Source organism: Bos mutus, chromosome 29, assembly GCF_027580195.1.
Source record: "Bos mutus isolate GX-2022 chromosome 29, NWIPB_WYAK_1.1, whole genome shotgun sequence".
Taxonomy (NCBI): Eukaryota; Metazoa; Chordata; class Mammalia; order Artiodactyla; family Bovidae; genus Bos; species Bos mutus.
The window spans coordinates 36,105,354-36,123,657 of record NC_091645.1 but is presented as its reverse complement, the minus strand read 5'-3'; the positions used below and the strand labels follow the sequence as shown (position 1 = coordinate 36,123,657).

At 42.9% G+C, this 18,304-nt stretch overlaps 1 protein-coding gene and 1 long non-coding RNA gene across 4 annotated transcripts in view; one reads left to right on the top strand and one right to left on the bottom strand.

The window, feature by feature from the left end:
- Positions 1-1,658: 1,658 nt before the first annotated feature.
- LOC138986250 (uncharacterized) lies at positions 1,659-3,929 on the bottom strand. The gene is made up of 2 exons (XR_011463108.1): positions 2,536-3,929; positions 1,659-2,110 (listed from the first exon to the last, which is right to left on the bottom strand). It is a non-coding gene; the product is annotated as an uncharacterized lncRNA (long non-coding RNA).
- A 142-nt stretch (positions 3,930-4,071) lies between these two features.
- The window catches only part of APLP2 (amyloid beta precursor like protein 2), a 62,611-nt gene continuing 48,378 nt past the window's right edge, over positions 4,072-18,304 (top strand). Inside the window, exon 1 of one of the 3 annotated variants that reach the window (XM_070365188.1) lies at positions 4,072-4,276. In XM_070365188.1, the coding sequence (XP_070221289.1) occupies positions 4,172-4,276 (105 nt within the window). In that variant the 5' untranslated portion in view covers positions 4,072-4,171. The remainder of the gene's footprint in view (positions 4,277-18,304) is intronic. The other 2 variants (XM_070365187.1, XM_005887531.3) reach the window with 2 other exon arrangements.

Below are 18,304 nucleotides of genomic sequence, written 5' to 3'. Positions count from 1 at the left end.
TTTCCCAGCATGAGGGTCTTTTCAAATGAGTCAGCTCTTCGCATCAGGTGGCCAAAGTATTGGAGCTTCAGCTTCAACATCAGTTCTTCCAATGAACACCCAGGACTGGTCTCTTTTAGGAAGGACTGGCTGGATCTCCTTGCAGTCCAAGGGACTCTTAAGAGTCTTCTCCAACACCACAGTTCAAAAGCATCAATTCTTCAGTCATGTCTTAATGTTTTATTTAGAAAACTAAAACACTGGCAATTGTAAATAGTTGATTTACAATGTTGTGCCAGTTTCTGCTGTACAGCAAAGTGATTCCGTTATATGTATATATATATATATATTTATATTCTTTTCCATTATGGTTTATCATAGGGTATTGAATATACCCTGTGCTATACAGTAGGACCTTGTTTATCCATTCTATATATAATAGTTTGCATCCACTAATCCCAAACTCCTAATCCACCTCTCCCCCACCCCTGGCAACCAAAAATCTGTTCTCTATATCTGAAAACACTGGTAAGTTTAAATGCTACTCCAATTTTAAAAATTTTGTTTTACTGATCCATGATGTTCAAGAATCAAGCTCTCAAACGTATTAGTGGATTAGAATTCCCTGGAGAGCTTTAAAAAATATCTTGAATCCCTTATGTCACTTTAGCCTTAGTGATTTAAAATTTCTGAGGTAGGAGCTCAGGAATTTGTCTTTTAATAAAACTTCGTTGATTTTTTGAAAAGCATCCTGATCTGGGAGCAACTGCTCTAGCTGGATTTGCCTCACCTGAAAACGTGTCAAACGGATGAGTGGGCAACACTCATAAAAGGATACATTTAGGGACATAAACCACTTTTTTTCCCCCCAAAATGAAATGCACACAACTTAAGTGTTCATGAAAGATAACTCTTTTAGAAGGAAGTCTGATTCTTAAGAAGAGAGGAGAAATAGAACGGTATGTTCTGCCTTTTCCTTTTGTTAACAAAGGGTAATGAAGTGACAACATAGTGCTCTTCAAATGTCTTGGTCACTGACATGAGCATATTTAGGGTGAAAAATTATCATCTGAAAATTGCAAGACTAGGTATGCTTCCATGAGAGTCAGTTAAGGGAGAGTAACATTTTGAAGTCAAGAACATTGATGAACAGGGCAACAAAGTTTTATTAATGATCCTTCAGTGACCTGAAAATGCAAATAAACTTCTTTCAGGACCTAACTAATTTTATTTTATTTATTTATTAAAATAAATTAAAGGGTTTATTTATTTTTTTCATGTGGGATACCAATTTCCTGACCAGGGATGGAACCCACATCCCCTGCATTGAAAGCATGGAGTCTTAACCACTAGAACACCAGGGAAGTCCCCAGGATCTAACTAATTTTAGATAAACACCCCACCCCAGGTCATTTTTCTACAAATCCTTCTATCCCATGATATTAAAGCTCATCCTTGAATACACAGTCCCGAAAGCATGAATAATGGGGCCACTACTTTGAACTCAGGGAATTTCACTTGCTTTTCCCTTAGCATTTAGAGTCAGAGAAATTTAGACATCTCTGAGATGAGTCCCTAATTTTGTGGGCAAGGAAACAGCTCAGAGGGTCTGTAGAACTCACCCAAGGCTCCAAAGTAGAATTAGGTCTTTCACAGTCACTTGATACTGTTTTCGAGCATATTTTCACAGAAATTTTTATTTCATGCTTTTCACTATTGTACATTCATTTTTCATTGAATCACACAAATTGGTGAATTAGGACAGGTTCTTAATATTCCCACTTGACAGAGGAGGAAAGACAGTCGCATGATGAACGGTTTGTCCATAGTTACAGGGCTGCACCAGTCCACTCTGGCTGCCAGAACAAAATATCACAGACTGGGTGGCTAAACAGCAGGAATTTCTTTCTCACAGTTGTGGAGGCTGTGAAGTCCAAGAGCGTGATGCTGGCCAGCTTGGCTTTCTGGTGATGAGGGCTCTCTTCCTGGCCTTCTCACTGTGCCCTCACATGTTGGGGGTGGGGGTGGGGGTAGGTGGGTGAGCATGGAACAAGCTCTCTGTTCTCTTCTTAGAAGGGCGCTAATCCCCTCTTCAGGGCTTCCCCGGCAGCTCAGATGGTAAAGAATCTGTCTGCAATACAGAAGACCAGAGTTTGCTCTCTGGGTGGGGAAGATGCCCTGGAAAAGGGAATGACAACACACTCCAGTATTCTTGCCTGGAGAATCCCATGGACAAGAATTCTGCGGGGTTACAGTCCATGGGGTCACAAAGAGTCAGACAGGACTGAGTGACAAACACTTCCACTTTCAATCCCCTCTTGAGGGCTGCTCATGACCTCATCTAACCCTAATTACCTCCCAAAGGCTCCATCTCCAAACACCATCATTTTGGGGGTCAAGGCCTCAGCAGGCATGAATGTTGGAGAGGATACACTTCAGTCCATAGCAACAGCTGAAGGCTGAACTAGGGCCAGAATCCCGCAGAAGGGATTTCCATGATGCTGCACAAACATGAGCCCGTGTGTCCAGGATGAGGGGACCTGCACTGTGACCTACCTATGTCTTGTCAGTGGCAGGAGAGCTTCGGAAAGAACCAGAGGAGCAAGTGGGCTTTCCTGGTGGCTCAGACGGTAAAGAACCCGCCTGCCAGGGTCCATCCCCGGGTTGTGAAGATCCCCTGGGGGAGGAAATGGCTACCCACTCCAGTCTTCTTGCCTGGAGAATCCCATGGACAGAGAAGCCTGGGGGGCTACAGTCCATGGGTGGCAAAGAGACACAAATGAGGGGCTAAACAACAACAAAGGGTAGCAAGTGTCATAGTAGGGAACAGGGCTCTGGGGATTCGGAAGCAGAGGCGAGCAGACGAAGAGAAAGATGTTTACAACACGTAACCGGAGCGAGGACAGTGCAGGCATGGAGAGGACATTGGAATGGAAAGGTGCAGGCTGTCTTTGGGGAATGGGGCAGAGCCTGTTCAAGTCCAGGACCGGGCGCGTCCTGCAGTGGGGCTGCAAAGTCCGGCCTTCTCCTGGTTGGACACTGTCTCTTCGCTTCTACCGTCTGTTTCCTGGGGGTAGAGACCCTGCTCTCTATGTATTTGGAAACGAGCAAGGACGCTGCAGAGGGTGGTCCATAAACCTCACGGCTGCAGAGAGGAAACAAAGCCGGCAGCGCCCCAGCACCGCGAGGCCGTGCCCGCTGTGAACCGAGTAGTACGGCGTCTCCCAGCTGGAGTGGAAGCTCTGCGGGGCATGCAGGCAGAGAGAAGCAGGTCTCTTGCTAGCGATCGTCAACCGAACAAGAAAGAAAAACGATCTTTTCCTGAAACACACGAGGAAGGCCTGGACCTGGGCTCTGAGGTCAACGTGGTCCTCGCACCGCTGGTCTCCGGTGGGAGGGAGCTATCCCGGGCTCTAGTGGCCGCCGGCAAGGAGTAGGAAGGCTGAGGCCTAAGGACCAGCGGTCGAGAGCTTGCAAACAGCGACTCGGGGCGGGCGGCGGGCTGGGACCCGGCGCGCCCTGCGGGGGTTGGGGCGGAGGAACGCAGCCTCTTGCAGCCCTTCTTCTGCCCAGGAGGACGGCCTTCTGCAAACCTGCCTGGACTCGGAACAATTCATCCTGTTTTTCTTTTAAAAAAAATAAATAAAAATCCTGTTTTTCATAAAATCATTGTCAGAACCCCGAAGAGGGCGGTACCCGAAGGAATCTGGAAAATAGCCCGCAGGGGCGGGCAGCGGGGCGTGTCTGGTGTCGGGCGGCTGCAGGAGAACAGAAGGGCGCAGTGCGGGCAGATAACCAGGAGGGTGCTGGCGGCCCAAGCGCACCCCGCCGGGGCCCCCCCAACCCCGCACACACCCCTGCGTCCCGAAGCAGCCGGGGCCCGGCGGGGCGGGGCGTCAGCACCTGGGGGCGGGACCGGGCGGGGTGCGCGGCTGGAGCGGAGGGAGGGGCGGGCTCTTCCGCCCTCTGATTGGGTCTGGGCTGAACGAGGGGCGGTGTCTTGCGGAGGTTCTGCGGGTCGGCATTGGGCGCCAAAGATGGAGGGTGTGGTTTTGTGAAGTCAGTTCCGGTCGGTGTAAAACCCTAGGGGCGGCGGCGAACAAGCTTCAGATGCTTCTGGGTCGCGGTGGGAACGCTCCGGAGTCTGTTTGTGTGAGCTTGAGAGCCGAGCGCTAGAGCGACCCGGCAAGGGATGGCGGCCACCGGGACCGCGGCCACCGCGGCCACGGGCAAACTCCTGGTCTTGCTGCTGCTCGGGCTCACAGCTCCCGCCGCGGCTCTGGCCGGCTACATTGAGGTGGGGACCGGGCGAGCGCCCGAGCCCTTTCTCCTGCGCCCGCGGGGGAGCGCGGCCTGCGGGCGGGCGGGCCGCGGGGTCCGGGCCGGGAGGGGGTCGCGGCGCGCTGGGCGGTGGGGGTGGTCCGGCGCTGCGGCGGGTCTGGAGCGCCTCCCCCGCCCGCCCCGGCTTGGCGCAGTGCTTGGCGCTGGAGGTCGGGCTGTCTCCGCCGCCGCAGAGGCCAAATGAAAGGCATCGGGGTTGCGGGGGGCAGCGGGCCGCCTCGGCCGCCCCAGCCCCCATCCCGCCCGCGGCGCGGCCACATCCTCTGCGGACCCTGCGAAGCCCAGACTCCCACTCCGCCGTCCCCCGGGATCGCGCGAGCCTCTGCCGTGCTCCCTGCAGCCCGGGACCCGGTGCGGCTGGGCTCGCTCCGGGGTCGGCCTTGCAGACCCGGCCCCCCGTGGGTCGCCTGGGCTTCCCACCCGGGAGCGGTGGATGCGGCCTTTGTTGGCGAGTGGGCCGGGCCGCGGGGATGCGGGCGCCCGGACAGAGCCTCCCGGACGGCACGGGAGCGGGTCCGCTCCCCGCAGCGGGTGCGCCCTCTGCTTCCTGTGCGCCTCCCGCTCTGGATCCCGGCTCTGGCGTCGGACCTTCGGGAGGGATTGTTAAATACAATCCGGTTGCCTGAATCTGATGAACCAGGGGAAACCCTTCTCCGCTGTCGGCGTTGCTCCCTTTTGTGGTGGGTTTCAGCGAGCAGGGACAGTACCCGTGAATACGTTGTAAAAACTCTGGTTGAAGCGTACTTTTTCGGCGTAAGTAGTTTCCCCGCACCTGGCGACCTTGCGAACACACACGTCTGTGCCGGGCGGTGGTCCGGTGCTTGCGTGCCCGGAAGGTTCGCTGGGGTCAGGGTCCTGCCTTGTGGCCTGGGCCTGGCCGCTTGTAGAAACCTTTCTGTCCACGAGGGAGACGTGGAACTTTATTTTTACTTGGCATCTCGAAATAGTGCTTGAACTGTCGGACTGGAATGTGTGTTTCTGGTGTAGTTTATTTCCCCTCTTCGCTCTTTTGCAAATTACAATGGCTTTTTGCGGAGTTGGCTAATTTCAGAGAGAAGTGAGACTGGATTTGATTACACAGGCATTGACTGAAGAGTTTCTAATAAAAACCCACAGAACGTGTTTTTCTGCAGAAAGTGGAAATATTTCCACGATTAGAAACAGTCGGCTCTAGAACAAACCTCCGGTGAACAGCTTAAAACGTCCTATTCATCCTGCTTAAAGCTTTGATTCTTCAGGGGCGGGGGGCGGGGTGGTAGTGGAGGAAGTTTCAAGTAGAAATAGTTAATGCTTATGTAAGCATACTTCTAGATTAGGATTCTTTTCGTTTCCACGCAGTGTTCAGAATTATGTCTGTGATCCACGATATGGTGTCGCAGGGAAGCACGCTAGATGAGTGGGGTGGGAGGGAAAGGAAAAAGCTTTTGTTTGGAACACAGAATTTAACTCTTGGGGCAGGATGTCACAAACCATTGTTCACATGCTTTTGCCTCACTTCCCAGAGGTATGAGTAACTTCAGGCACTAGTGAATTCACATTCAAGGGTTCATCAGTTTTAAAGAATATCTTCCTTTCAGGTCTAAACAGGCACTTGTATGCCTGCAGAGAAAGAGCAGTGAACAATACCAGAATTAGCTGTTGTGGATTAAGTTTGGTTATTATCCACATCATTGTTCAATCGGAAAGTCCGACTAGACAGAAAGTGGGAATTAGACATTTCCCTAAAATGGTGTTTGAATGCGGTTTTAGGAAAACTTCTCATCTTTGGAGCTGTATTTTTGCCCACCCTTACTAAATTATCTTTCGGATGGTTTTTTCTTTTGTCCAAAAGGCAGAATTTCCTTTATACATATATAATTTGATTTTATTTACTTCAGGCAAAGGGCCGCCTGAGCCTTGGTTTAGATGAGAATGGCCGAAATCAGGATTCTCTTTGAGATGGTCCTTACTGAGATTAGCCAAAGGGATTCTAGCCAAATCCCTGATCGGATTGCTTGGCACAGAATTATTGATTGGCAAATCTTGAGTGTTGCCTGGTGTTGACTGAATTAATCTCATACACCTGTTTAAAAGGAAAGAAAAAGAATCTCTGTATTCAGGGTCACTTCCTCTGTTAAATCCGAGACAAGTTCATTTGAGGGCCTGCTCCCTTGTGGTATTCGTGCTGAAATCCTGCACTCTGTACAGTTTGGACACTGAGAGCTCTAGTTCGTTCCACCACATTTTAAAATGAGTGGGCCCTTTGGTAGCCAATATTCAGGAAACTCATAGTATGACATCTGAGGCAGAAGATCAGTGCTGGTATTTAAGTGATGGTAGAGGCAATGTCTGATTATGACCTGGACAAATACCAATGCCTCTGATAGAAGCATCAGCTTTTATTTTATCATAACTGTGTTAAAATCCTTTGATAAATGTGATGTGCCAAGTTTTGGCAAATCCTCCTTTGATGAGGTTTGTTTTCATCATCAAAAGCTGGGTTGTCCCACAGAGTAGCCACTTGCAGTGGTGGCTATAATGATTGAGGAATGAATTTTCCATTTTATTTAATTTTAGCTAATTTACATTTAAAAACAAAACTCAGTTCAGTGATTGGAAACAACTTTTTATATGAGTCTATTTTTTAAACTACATTTTATGAATGTAAATGCAAGTCAGATATTTCCTGTGAAGTTTAGCATGTGAATTGAGATCTGTAGGTGCTAAATGCACTCCATATTTTGAAGACTTACTATGAACAACCTTGTAAAATAACTGATTTGTAATTTTCATATTGATTGCATTGGAGTGATATTTTACACATTGGCTAAGTAAATTATATTAAAATTAGTCTCACCTGTTTCAAATATAACATATATGACTCATATTTCTCCTGGGTGGTGCTAATTTATTTTTTAAAGTTGGTGCTGTATGAGTGTTTTTATTAGCACAGTTTTTAAATGTTATGTTTTCCCACAATAAAGCCTTGCTTAAAGTTGGTCCAGTATGATCTTAACAGTTTTGAGTATTTTTTTTCTGTTCACTTTTTTCAATTACAGTTTTTACTTAGAAATAATTTCAGGCTTACAAAAAATTGCAAAAATTGTATGAACAACTCATACCCTCTACCCAGATCCGTCAGTTTAACATTTCCCCTGTTCAGCATTTGTCTTGTCACTCATTGTGTGATTATGTATTTTTTGCAAACAAGCAAAGGGGGCAAATTGCATACATCTTACCCCTCTACCCCTGAAAACTTGCAAGTGTATTTCCTAAGAACCTAAGAACCAAGGACTGTGTCCTGCCTAACCCGTTTGGTTATCAGCTTAAAGAAATTTAACTTTGATACAATACTTTGATCAGATCTACTCTCTGTATTCCATTTTGCCAGTAGAACCAATAATGGCCTTCAGAGAATTTGAAAACTTTTTTTTAAGTTAAAGAGCTTTAGAATTCTTGGTAGCAGTACGTGAAGGGTTAATTATTTTTCCAAATATAAAATAATATCTTAAACTTACCTGATATTGTTTTGACTCTAGGAAATAAAAACTTAAAAACCTTACAGGATTCCTCAATTATATTACTCTTACTAAATTCTTGGGCTTTTGCATTTTCTATTTAAAATTACAAGAAAAATTACATAGGGAGTGCGTATTCATTGTAGAAATTTTAAATTCATTTGAAGAATAAGATGAAAAATAACCTGAGATCTTTGTGTTGTCCGTGGAAATTTCGCTGTGAATGTGTTGGTGGTGTCTAGCCTCCTCTGGCTACCAGGTACACATTTTATCAAAGTGACAGATTGCTTATTGAAGCTGGTACCTAACAATTAGTATTTTGAATTGTCCTAAAGAAGTACTGAAAGAAAATAGTTTTCTGTGTGATTAAAAAGGGATAAATTTTTGAACAGTGATTGTAGAGTCTGTGGAGGGAGGCCATTTGAGAGTTGGAAATCGCCCATAATCCAATTCTCATGAGTTGTTTTTTTAGTGAGGTAAACTAGATTACCTTGACTCTTAATTAAATTTAGTCTAGTGCACCTTGATTTATGGTGTAAGATGGAAAATGAACGAAATAGAAATGAGTTCCAGTTCTCTGTATCAAGTACAGCTAATAACTGCTTTTTGCCGAGAGACATTTTCTTACATAAGCATCATGGAAGCTTTTCATGGAATCTTTTGCAACGTAACTAATCTGTTTTTAAAATACAACTCTTCATTTGTTAACCATCCCGCTAATGTTTGTTGAACACTGTTACCAGGTTCCGTGTTAGAGGCTAAACAGTGCAGTAATAAAACCAGATATGCCTCATGCCTTTTCCTCTGCAGAGCGCACTTGCCTGTGACTTTCAGGCCCCACCCCCAGAGATTTCTCCTTGAAGCTATCTGGGAATCTCATTGTCACGGGCTCCCCAGGGGTTTCTCCTGTGCAGGTAGAGAAAAACAAACTGCAGCAAACAAAAAGCCAACAGAACTCAAGTGGGTACAGCATCTTACATAAGTCCCCAAAAGTCTGGTAAAGTAGGTCTTCTCATCCACACCTGAAAAAGGGAGTCAGGAGAGGGCAGCAAGGCCAGGCTGAGAACTGGTCTGTCTTATTGAGTTGTTGCTCCTTCTATATCCGGGTGTTTCATGACATTTCTATTTGGGTTGCAGATTTCTTTCTTTCTTTCTTTCTTTTTTCCACTCTTGTTTACCTATTTTCTCTCCCATCAGGAAATCTGATATGAATATTTTCTTTAAAAGAAACTAATTTCACAGATACTGTATCATGAATCCACGTATTGCCAAACTGCTAACAGTGGTTTTCTTTGAAGGTTGTAATTAAAGGAGACCTTGCCGTTTTACATTTTCCATGGATTTAAAAAAAAAAAAATCGAATGCTTTTTTGTATGTGCAAGTTCTCTCTTTTTTACAATAGTAAGCTTGTCTTGTCTTTATATTCTGATAAAAAAAATTTAAGAAACTCTGACCACCTGTGGGGAATCTTATCAAATTAGTGTATGGGATTATTTGGAAGGGAAAATGTTATTGGCACCAGACTTCCAATCACTGGCCTGGTTGGTAGACAAACTATTAGAAAGAGGCTAACACAGTAACGCATACGACTAGAATAAGATTGTGGTCCAGAAAAAAGTCAGTCATCATTTGGAGTGGGCACCTGTTGTGTGGGTTAATTGAACAGCCCCGCCACAGCCTTTCTTTCTGCTCTGCCTTCCTCAGCCTGGCGCTTCTTGAGGTTGCAGAAGGGTGTTTCAGTTTCAGAGCACAGGCTCTGTTGTGATAACATCCAGGGGATCATGGGGTTTTTCTTAGAGCTCATCAGCTGGGCTGAATGATATCTGGTGCTTCCAGCTGAAGCAGTCATGGGTGAGTCGTGGTGGTGGTTCTGTGACAGGCTTAGACTGTGCACTGGGTTCTGACGGGAAAGGGGGCTGTGCATGTTGGGTGGATACCAGCCCAACATCTGCTACATATGGCTGGTCTGGCTGGAAAGGAAAATAGTGCATTTGTTCTTACCTAAGTTACCTGTGAGTTAAAAGTTTGCTGGCGGAATTGAGACAACGAAGAAGGCTCTCCTATGGTTTATTAGGGTCTTGCACTTCGTTTTGAGGGATGTTGCCATCCAGAACAGAATGGCTGAATGGAGAAGTACCTGAAAATTTATAAGGGAGATATTTAGCCTAGAGAAGATGAAAACATGGATTTTAATGTGGGTGATGAAGAACATTTTCAGGTTTTTATATATTGTCTCTGGAAGGCTAAGTATGACTTAACCTAGGCTCAAGCAGAATTTTTACATGGAGAAAGAAATGAGCCAGTAAGTGTAAAGAGTGTAGGACCTTTTATTCCCTTTCATTAGGAATATTACCAGCATAGCATGGTAAGTATATAAAAGGTACTCATATCCACTTATCCCCCATCCAGTTTCATTAAATTTTAGCACTTCCCATCTTTGCTTTAACTTTTTTTTTTTTTTAAAGAACTAAAACACTTTGGATAGAGAAGTAAAGCATTATAATAGGCCTCTGAACCCCCATCCCATTAATCTTCCTTTCCGGAAGTTACTCTTATCTTGAGTTGGGAATTCAGCATTCCCATTCATGTTCCTATGTTGAGAGAAAACCCTTTGATCTCTTTGGATCCCAGGCTTTCAAAGATCAGGGAAGAGTGCAAATTGTTGGAGTGTTTTAGAGAATTTTAGAAGGAAAGGATGCTAGGATATTTGAAGTGGAAGTAAGGACAAACCGTGCCTGTGAAAGGTGCTACTGCCTCATCGCAGCCCTGCACACCGACGTGTAAAGCCTGGGGTCTTTCTGAGCTTTTTACAACTTAAATACACAAAGGGAAAAAAAAGTATAACTCAGTGTGTTTTCATAAAACAGATGTTTGTGTAACCACTGCCAAGGGCCAGAAATAGAGCATTCCCATTCCCCACTGCCCCTAGTAACTGTTAGCCTGACTTTTTATGGTGATTATGTCTTGCTTTTTTTCTTGATAGTTTTACTATCCAGGCATTCATCCCTAAACACTGTAATTTAACTTTTCTTGTTTTCTAGTCTTTAAGTAAATGGAATCCCTCAGTATGTTTTCTTGAGTTTCTGGCTTCTTTCATTGGACGTGTTTTTGAGGATCATTTGAATTACTGATTGTAGCTGTGGTTCACCTGTTTGCACAGCTGTATAGTACTCCCGTATCTGAAGAAACCACAATTTGTTTTGCTGTTGACGGACATTTGGAATGTCTCCAGTTTGAGGTTATTGAGATAACACTACCCCTTCTGCTACTTGCCTTTTTACCCTCTTCTTCATGATGTCTTTAGAAGTTCTTCATTTTACTGTCTAATTTATCAGTTTTACTTTTTTTTAAATTATGGTAGGTACTTTTTGTGTCACGTGTGAGAAATTTGCCCCCAGAGGACATAGTTATTCTCCTGTGTTGCTGCCTGCCACGGGCCTTCTGTTTGCCTGTCACATTTGGAGCCACAGTTTCCCTGAAACTCATTGTTGTGTAGATACAAAGTATTGGTCTTTTTACTTCTTTATTGTTTTTCACGTAGTTACCCAGCTTGCACCATTTAATGTCAAGGTCTCCTTTCCCTCCTGTTCTCCCCTGCCACCTCTGTTAATATTTATCTCTCTGTATGTGTGAGACTCTTTCTGGGCTGTCCTAATCCACTGTATCCGTGTACCAAGTCCACGCTGTCTTAATGACTGTGCTTAGTAATGAGGATTTATACCTACTGGAGCAAGCCCTTCTACTTGGATTGTCTTCATTAGTGTCTTGACTGCTCTTTGACCCTTTTCTTTACATATACATTGGCTACATCTAACCAAAAACAGCATTTGTTGGAATTTAGATTCAGGTTGCATGGAGTCTATAATTCAATTAGGAAAAAGAGATATTTTTCTAATATTGAGTCTTCCAACCCAGAAACATGATATATGCCTTTGTTTAGGTCCTCACTAATCAACCTCAGTGTTTTAAGCTTTTTGCATAGAAATATATAGTATGTTAGATTTATTTATAGATATCTTCTTTTTTTGAGTGCTATTATAAATGGCATCCTGAAATTTTGGTTGTCATTTTGTTGTGGTTGTAGAAGTAAAGTTGATATTTTCATTGCCTCTTTCCTATTTTCTGTAGGTTTATTTTCTATTTTATTACTTTCTGTCCATTATTATTCTTTTCCTACTTTTCACAGGTTTAATTTCTTCCCCCTAGCACTTTGAGATGACTGCTTTATTTTTTTCAGCTTTTTTTTCTCTTCTAATTTGTTTAAAGCTATATATTTTCCTCTGAACAGGGCTTTAGCTGCAATTCATAACTTTTTGTAGCTTTCTATTTAATATTTTTAACAAAGGAGATGTGTGTTTGTTGCTCAGTCATGTCTGACTCTTTGCAACCCCGTGTACTGTAGCCCGGCAGGTTCTTCTTTTCATGGAACTCTCCAGGCAGGAGTACTGGAGTGGGTTGCCATTCCCTTCTCCAGGGAATCTTCCCGACCCAGGGATTGAACCCTGGTCTCCTGCATTGCAGGCAGACTCTCTCCTACATTGCAGGCGGACACTTGACCATCAGAGCCACCAAGGAAGCCCATTGTGTACAACACTGTGTAAGTTTAAGCTGTACAGTATTCTGATTTGATACATTTATATATTGCAACATGTTTACCACTGTATCACTGCTGCTGCTACCACCTCTCATCCATAATTAAAATTTCTTCTTGGTAGTGAGAGCAATTATGATCTAGTCTTTTAGCAACTTTGCTGTTTACAAAACAGTATTATGGACTATAATCACTGTGCTGAGAGTTAGGCCTCTAGTCTTTAACCATCGTTTACAAATTTGTACCCTTAAACAAGATACAAGTTTGGATATATAATAATTTCATTATCATTCAAGTAAAACAATAGATTTTTCCATTGTGACTTAATTTTTTTAAAGGTAATTTAGAAGTATGTTTCTTAATTTCCAAAGATGTGGAGGAGGGTATCTGGCTGTTTTTTAGGCTGTTCATTTCTAAGTTAACTGCTTTGTTGTCAGAGAATAAGTCTGTATGATTTCAGTTTTTTGAAACTTGTTGAGACTTGCTTCATGGCCCGGTTTATGATAAAATTTTTGTTGTGTGCATAAAGAAAATTTTTATTCTGTAGTTGTTACTGATGGTGTTTTATATGTCTTCTGATCATACTGTTTTCATTGTTGTTCAGATCTATATCCCTAATTATTTTTTAAATCTTTTTTCTTTTACTGAGAAAGGTATGTTAGAAATCTCCCACTGTGGACTTCCGTGGCAGTCCAGGGGTTAAGACTGCTTCCAATGCAGGGGGCCTGGACATGATCTCTGGTCAGAGACCCCACGTGCTGTGTGGATTGGCCAAAAAAATATATCTGCCACAGTGATTTTGGAAAAATGTTTCTCCTTGTCATTCTGTTTGCTTTGATTAGTTTGAGGCTGTCATTAAGCATATACAGCTTTAAAATTGCTATCTCTTCCTAAGGAATTGAACCTCTCATAGCGGTATTCTCCTGTGTTATTTCCAGTAAAGTTTTTGCCTTTATCAGTACTTTGTCTAATATTTCCATCTTTATGTTTTAAATGTGTTTATGGTTGTTTCTTCTTTTGCAGACTGAGGAAACAGCATTTGTCTTTTACATTTAACATGATTGCTGAGGTATTTGGGTTTTCATCTACTGTCTTATTTAGTGCTTTTTGTTTTGTTCTGCTAATTCTATGTTTTTTTTTAACTGAAGTATAAGTGGTATACAACTTTATATTAGTTTCAGGTGCACAACATAACGATTTAATATTTGTGTGTAAACAGGAGCCTCTGGTCCATGGGGTCGCACAGAGTTGGACACGACTGAGCAAGTGAACACGCACGCTCACATTTTGTGAGATGATCACCACACTTAAGTCTAGTTAACACCCACCACCTCATGGTGACTTGTCTTGTGTGTGTGTGTGTGTGTGTGTGTGTGTGAGACAAGAATGTTTAAGATTTACTCTTATAGCAACTCTCAAATATACAGTACAATGTGGGTCGTTACAGTCACTGCTGTATGTTGCTTCCCCAGACTTACTTCTATTATAACTAGTACCTTATACCTTAGAGAAACTTGTCTTTTGACTGCTTTCACACATTTTGCTCACCTTCCACCCCTCAGCCTTCACTGCACATGTCTGACAAGTGATCTTTTCTCTATATTTATGAAGTCAGTGTTTTTAGAGTCCACATGTAAGTGAGACTATGCAGTGTTTCTCTCTCTCTGTCTGACTTACTTCACTTTATATGATGCTCTCAAGGACCATCATGTTGCAAATGGTAGGATATCCTTTTTATGGCTGAATAGCTTCCCACTGTGTGTGTGTGTTCACCGTATTTCCTTTATCCTTTCACCTCTCAGTGGACATTCAGGTTGCTATGTTTATCCCCTTACTCAACTCCTTTGAAAGTGGTTCTTATTTTACTTCTTTCTCGTATTACTTCGGAACATACTTTCATAATCTTTTGTTCTCCCTTTAGTGGTTGCTTTAGACATTTAAATATCTTTCACTTATCAACGTTTTATATTAATTGGTACTTTTACCCTCTTCCAAGAATAGAAGATCAGAACACTTTAACCTCCCCTCAACATTTTTGCCATTGTTGTTAATTTCATGTAAACCCTGGAAGACCTCATACAAGCCATGTTTTACACAGTCAAGTGAACTTGGCATCAGTGGTTATCAACTCTGGGGGCACACTGGTATCATCTGGGGAAATGTTTACAAAGCACAGATTGCCTACACTCCAATTCAGACAAATTACATCAAGGTCTCTTGAGAGAAGGTGTGAGCCATTAGTATTTCTTAAAAACTCTTCCCAGTGATGCAAATTTACAGTGAGATTGAGAGCCCCTGACTTAGATTTACATATTCCCTTTGTTATTCTTCATGCATTTTGTATCTCTAAGCTGCTTTTTCGGGTAATTTTGTATCTTCCAAGACACACTTTAGAATTTTCTTAAGGTTGGCTAGTGACATATATTCTTTCACCAAATATCTGTTTTAGTGTCTTCCTTGCAAGACAGGTTCATTGGAGATAGAATTTCTTTCATCATTTTGAAGATCTTATTCTTTATTCTGTTCCTTGATATTTAACGTCTGTTCTGATGTTGAATATTATCAATAGCTTATTGGAATTAACTGTCAGATTGGTGTTCCTTTGAAGGTAATGTGTCCCTTGTCTCTGACTACTTACTAGACGTTCTCTTTGAATCTGATTTTCAGCAATTTTACTATGTACCTAGGTGTGGATTTTTTTTAAATGTATAGCCCCTTGCTATCTTTGGAGAATTGGTTCCAGGATTCCCCTTCCCCCGGGACCAAAATCTGTGATGCTTACGACTGTTATATAAAACGGTGTGCTGCTAAGTCGCCTCAGTTGTGCCCGACTCTGTGCGACCCCATAGACAGCAGCCCACCAGGCTCCCCCGTCCCTGGGATTCTCCAGGCAAGAACACTGGAGTGGGTTGCCGTTTCCTTCTCCAATGCATGAAAGTGAAAAGTGAAAGTGAAGTCACTCAGTCGTGTCCGACTCTTAGTGACCCCATGGACTGCAGCCCACCGGGCTCCTCTGTCCACGGGATTTTCCAGGCAAGAGTACCAGAGTGGGGTGCCATTGCCTTCTCTGAAAATGGTGTAGTACTTCCATACAACCTGCGAATATTCTCCTGTATAGCTGCAGTAACCACTAGATTACTTATAATACCTAATGCAGTGTACATGCTATGTAGATAGTTGTTAATGTTGTTCAGTCACTCACCCACGTCCTACTTTTTGTGACCCCATGGACTGCAGCATGTCAGGCTTCCCTGTCCTTCACTATCTCCTGGAGCTTGCTTAAACTCATGTCCATCGAGTCGGTGATGCCATTCAACCATCTCATCCTCTGTCGTCCCCTTCTCCTCCTGCCTTCAATCTTTCCCCGCATCAGGGTCTTTTCCAATGAGTTGGCTCTTCGCAAGAGGTGGCCAGAGTATTGGAGCTTCAGCTTCAGCATCCGTCCTTCCAGTGAATATTCAGAATTGATTTTCTTTAGAATTGACTGGTTTGATCTGCTTGTTGTCCAAGGGACTCTCAAGAGTCTTCTCCAACACCACAGTTCAAAAGCATCAATTCTTTGGTGCTCAGCCTTCTTTATGGCCCAACTCTCACATCCATACATGACTAGCTTTGACTTTATGGACTTTGTTGGCAAAGTAATGTCTCTGCTTTTTGATATGCTTCCCTGATAACTCGGTTGGTAAAGAATGTGCCTGCAATGCAGGAGACCCTGTTTCAATTCCTGGGATGGGGAACATCCACTGGAGAAAGGATAGGCTACCCACTCCTGTCTTCTGGCCTGGAGAACACCATGGATATATAGTCCATGGTGGGGTTGCAGAGAGTCTAACATGACTGAGTGTTTTAATATGCTCTTTTGGTTTGTCATAGCTTTTCTTTCAAGGAGCAAGGGTCTTTTAATTTCATGACTGCAGTCACCGTCTGCAGTGATTTTGGAGTTCAGGAAAAGAAAACCTATCATTGTTTCCCTATCTGTCTGCCATGAAGTGATGGGACCGAATCTCATGATCTTGTTTTTTGAATGCTGTGTAGATAGTTGTAAATACAATGTAAATGCTATGTAGATAGTTGTGAATACAGTATAAATACCATGTAGATAGTTGTAAATACAGTGTAAATGCTATGTAGATAGTTATTGGCCTACCGAATTTTTTTTTCCCTGAGTATCTTCAATCCATGGATACAGAATCTGAAGTTATGAGAGGCTAACTATCTTTTGCTTGTAGAGCTCTTCGAATCTGTGGTTTGACGTCTTTTATCAGTTTTAGAAAATTCTCAACCACCATCTAAGTATTTAAGTCTAAATTCTCTCCTTTTCCTCGGGACTCCAGAAACAGACGTCGTAGACACTGTTGCCCTAGCCTGTGTGTCTTTTCATGCCTCATCTGATAGCTTTTCTTTTGACCCATCTTTCTGTTTACTAAGGATTTCTTCAGCTGTAGCTAATCTACCATGAAGTCTCATCCATTGAATTAAATTTAATTGTTGTAGTTTTCAGTTTTATAATTCAGAATTGGTTGGGTTTTTTTTTTTTTTTCAATTGTTTCCTAATTACAGCTGAAATTCTTAATTTGTGTCTTTGAAAATGAGAAGTATACTTAAAGTCTGTGTCTGAGGTCCCTGTGTGTCTTTTCTATTTGTTTCTGCTGGTTACTTATTCATGTTCCTTTACCTCGTTTGTCAGATTATTTTTGATAATGTGCCATATATTTTATTGATACAAATGCTTATAGATGAGTTTGAGGCTGGGGCTGTTATACTCCAGTGAGTGATTTGTTTCTACCTGGGGTGTGATGAACTGGCAATCTAGGATCTCACTTTTGTTTCACAAATTGAGAGAAATAGAAGCTGAGCTGCAGTCTCTGTGAAGTCCTGTCAATTTCTGGATTACCCTTCTAGAATCAGCGTGTGTTGGGGTCTCAGTCCAAACCACTAGCGTTGTTTCCCCTCTGCCTCCTGCCCTGGACTCCAGCCCTCTCTATTTGATCTTTCAGGCTGTTAAAAGTACTGCTTAGCTGCATCTTTCAGGATTTTTCAGCATCCCCAGAGGAACAAAGCCCTCTGTGCTTTATTCATCTCCTTGGGCTTTCATCCTCCCCTGGTTACTGACTTGGGAAATCTTCACTGTCTTTTTAGGTTCCTACTGCCTTTAACTAAATGCTTTTTTAAAAATATGTTGCTTTTCTAGCTGTCCTTATCAGGAGGATTGGTCTGAATTACGTAGTTGACCATAACTGAAAATTAATTCCCTTGAAATTAGATATCTGCTGGGAGTTTATAGAGAGAACCTATGTTATTTTAACTAGTTAGGGGAAAAGAGTAGACAAGCAAGAGTGGAGTGGCAGTTTCTGGTGGTGGTTGAAGTAGTCAGAATAGTGATAGCTGTATTTATGGTGCAATTACCATGTATAGTGTTTTACACATACTCATTGAAACCTTTGAACTACCTTCTGAGACAGGTAATATGGTTATTCCTGTTTTACAGATACAGGAACTAAAGCATACACAGATAAAGTGACTTGATCTTGGTTATAATCCGTAAGTGATGAACTGGCTCTCAAGTTTGTGCTTAGTGGTAGAAAGGTAGCCTGGGGAGAGGCCCGGGAAAGGGATACTCAGGTCAGCATGGGACCACCACGGATTTGTGGAGGTTACCTAACAACAGTCCCTTTCAGGCAGAAATTTGCAGTAGGTGATTCTTAGTAATCAGAAAGTAAAGAAAGCCGTTTCAAGGTTATTTATCTTTCTGTACCACAGAATCACTATCAGATCATAGAATTTAGGCTTACAGTCACTGTGCATTATGACTTGAGTATGTATCATCTCAGGAACCTATTTGCTATGTCTTAATATCTTTCATTAAAAATGACTGAGATTATAAATTGATGCTTTA